Here is a 3236-nt window from a genome sequence, read left to right as displayed (position 1 = left end):
GGTATGGCAGTATATGGGGATTTTCCTCATCATTCATTACAATGTGCAAATCGCACATTGTAATGAATAGGTTAAAACCAGACAGCCTTGGGGCTTTGAAAGAATTTAGGCTGTTATGGCAATTGATCAGCGCACAGGGGGCGGTGATTGAATCCAAGTTGGCAGTGGCAGTTACAGGGTTAACACCCGTGATAGGTTCCAGCACTGACCTTGGGTGTTACCGGTGGGTGTTTGCTGCATACACCTCCATACACCCGTAGCCGGCATGTTATATAGTCATGTGTCACATGTTGGTAAGGGGGTTAAGAAATATCTCAAGATTATTCCAGATATGTTACAGATGATAAATAATACCCTATAAATTTCTGAAAGGCAAAAAGAATTGATTCTGATCTTATTCCTCACAGCTTTTGCTTAGATGAAAGAAGTCTAAACCTCAATCATATCCTCATCACAGATGTTGCAATAAAATGTAAATTGATTTCTACTTATTCCACAAAAAAAGGAATGACATAACAAAATGAAAAACAATTCCCAAGTGTCTGAATTTATTATTTTAGGCTTGTCCACCAATCCTGAACTGGAAACTCTAGTATTCATTCTTTTTTTCATCATTTATGTGGTAGGTTTTGTTGGTAACGTGCTTATTCTTGTCCTCTCCAGTACTGACTCTAGTCTAAACACACCTATGTATTTTTTCCTTGGATTCCTGTCAGTTCTTGACATCTGCTCTATATCAGCTATTGTTCCTAAATTGCTTACATGCTACATATCAAAATCTAAAGTAATCTCTTTCTATGGATGCGCTGCTCAATTATTTTTTTTCCTTTGGCCTGTTGGGACTGAACTTCTTCTACTTGCAGTTATGGCCTATGACCGATACATAGCAATTGGTAATCCACTTCGATATGGAATGATTATAAGTCCCAGAGTCTGTGTCAATACAGCGACTACACTGACAATTGTCGGTTCTCTGAATTCAATGACACATACTATTTGCACCTTTCGGCTCCCCTACTGTGACGATAATAAAATTAATCATTTTTTCTGTGAAATAATGCCCTTATTAAAACTTGCATGTGCTGATACCTATATAAATGAGATTATAGTATTTACTGCTGATTTCATCCTTGGCATTTGCTGTTTTACCTTAACGTTTGTTTCTTATGTTTTTATCATAAACACAATAATGAAGATACGTTCTGCTAAAGGGAAACGCAAAGCCTTCTCGACTTGTGCTTCACACATAACAATCGTATCCATGTATTATGGGGCAGTTATCTTTACCTACATTCGACCTCGCTCTAGTCTGTCTTTAGAGAAAGATAAAATAATATCTGCCTTGTATGCTGTAGTAACTCCTACTCTCAACCCTATAATATATAGTCTAAGGAATAAAGACGTGAAAGAAGCATTCAAAAGGTTAATTAATAAGCTGGTAGATAATCTATGTAAATAAAGAAAATATGAAAAAGCTAATTGTGTCATGGATTGGTTAAATATGAAATATTCAGCTTTTGATTTTTTTATTAAAACATTTTACCATTTGTAAGTATTTTGATAGTCAAGAGACATAAGGCAATTTGAAATGTTTATCACCTACCTCATTTACCCCCTTGTACAGTAAAGAAAGAAAATAGTAAAAAAAGGAACTGTCATCAAGGTACAGACAGTCCCCGGGTTACATACAGGATAGGTTCTGTAGGTTTGTTCTTAAGTTGAATTTGTATGTAAGTTGAAACTGTATATTTTATAATTGTAACTACAGCCAAATTTTTTTTGGTGTCTGAAAACTGATTTGAAAAATGTTGGATTGTCATAAGAAACAGGATTAACAATAAAGCTTAATTGCAGACACCTTTAGTAACTGTTATAGCTGTTTATTGTAGTCTAAGGCTAAAGTACAGTAAATGACCATCATCCAGTGTCCGTTTGTAACTAGGGGTCGTCTGTAAGTTGGATGCTCTTAAGTAGGGGATGGCCTGTATTAACATTATTTAATTTGTACCAGATGGTGTAATTACATGTGTGGTTTTATGTCCCTTTTTCACATGTATCATAATTTACCTTGACTTCTCAATGCCTTTTTAAATAAAAAAAAAAATTCCTTTATAAACTTAGTGTAGTCGAATGTATTTTTTCAAGAAACGCAAACAAAGTTAAAAAAAGTTACACTAGTTATTTCTTGTAACAGTGTACAGTATTTAACACATTGTAAGTCAAGTTAAAAAGGGGTTTTCCAACGAAGAAAGTTAGGCCCTATCCATATGATAGTACTTAACAGTAGGGGTCTCAGTAATGGGACCCCCAGAGATCACTATAACTGGGGGGTCCAATGAACCCCCGTTGCACCACACTAGTACCACCAAGGCGGCTTGAGCATTCGGTCATAGGTGGGCTGCCCGTTCATCTCTATGGAACTGACAGAGATTGTCGAGTATGGCACTTGGCAATCTCTGTCAGTTGCATAGAGAGGAGCAGGGAAGTCTGTGCATGCATGACCGCCTGTATGTTCTCTCCGTGTTTGCGTGGGTTTCCTCCCACACTCCAAAACATACTGTTAGGCTGTTTAGATTGTGAGCCCCATTGGGGACAGGGACCAATTTGACATGCCTTGTGCAGCGCTGCGTGTGTGCTATATAAATAAATAATTATTATTATTATTAATATTATTATTTATTCGTTACAATGAGCCACTGACAGTAGCCCATTCTAGCTACTGTCCCCTCTCCCTGTAGCCAATGAACTTGACTTATCTCATCTGACTCTTCTCTGCTCATGTTCATTTCACTTTGTTATAGATACATGAGTGGGATTTCCCATAAAAGAGGAAATTCTAGAAATTACATTTTATACCTGACCACAGTAGGCTAGTAGCTAAAGTATTTATTACTAGGAAGCCACCCCTAGCAGAAGAAGAACCCTTCTTGGTGAAACATAGATTATTGGTTAAGCGATCGCGGGTGTTAACTCCTTACACGCCGCGGTGTGCACGTTGTATTTTTCCTGAATCGGACAGCGCAAACCCACCCCCCGCGGCGCTTACCGGGGGGTCTGCTGCTCCGATCGCAGCCCGGGGTCTGCCAGTGCCCCGGGGCTGCCACATACATCTGTATTACACTGTGTTAAGTAAAGAACAGCTTGAACGACCGATCAGAGGATCGCTTGTTCAAGCCAACCTGTAAAAGTAAAGAAATAAAGTTAGCAGCACCAGTACGGTCTACGCGTTTCAACAC

At 38.4% G+C, this 3236-nt stretch overlaps 1 protein-coding gene across 1 annotated transcript; it reads left to right on the top strand.

Moving 5' to 3' along the window:
• Nucleotides 1-520: 520 nt before the first annotated feature.
• LOC140114361 (olfactory receptor 5V1-like) lies at nucleotides 521-1459 on the top strand. Its single transcript, XM_072132704.1, has one exon. The coding sequence runs from the start codon at nucleotides 521-523 to the stop codon at nucleotides 1457-1459; it is 939 nt and encodes a 312-aa protein (XP_071988805.1).
• The last annotated feature ends 1777 nt before the right edge of the window (nucleotides 1460-3236 follow it).

This window comes from Engystomops pustulosus, chromosome 1, assembly GCF_040894005.1.
Source record: "Engystomops pustulosus chromosome 1, aEngPut4.maternal, whole genome shotgun sequence".
Lineage (NCBI taxonomy): Eukaryota > Metazoa > Chordata > Amphibia > Anura > Leptodactylidae > Engystomops > Engystomops pustulosus.
Note: the sequence above shows the minus strand (reverse complement) of the source record. Positions and strands in the feature narration are given on the sequence as shown.

Bases quoted from the DNA above. Each gene is read 5' to 3' on its own strand.
- LOC140114361 (XM_072132704.1), top strand. From the start codon at position 521: ATGAAAAACAATTCCCAAGTGTCTGAATTTATTATTTTAGGCTTGTCC.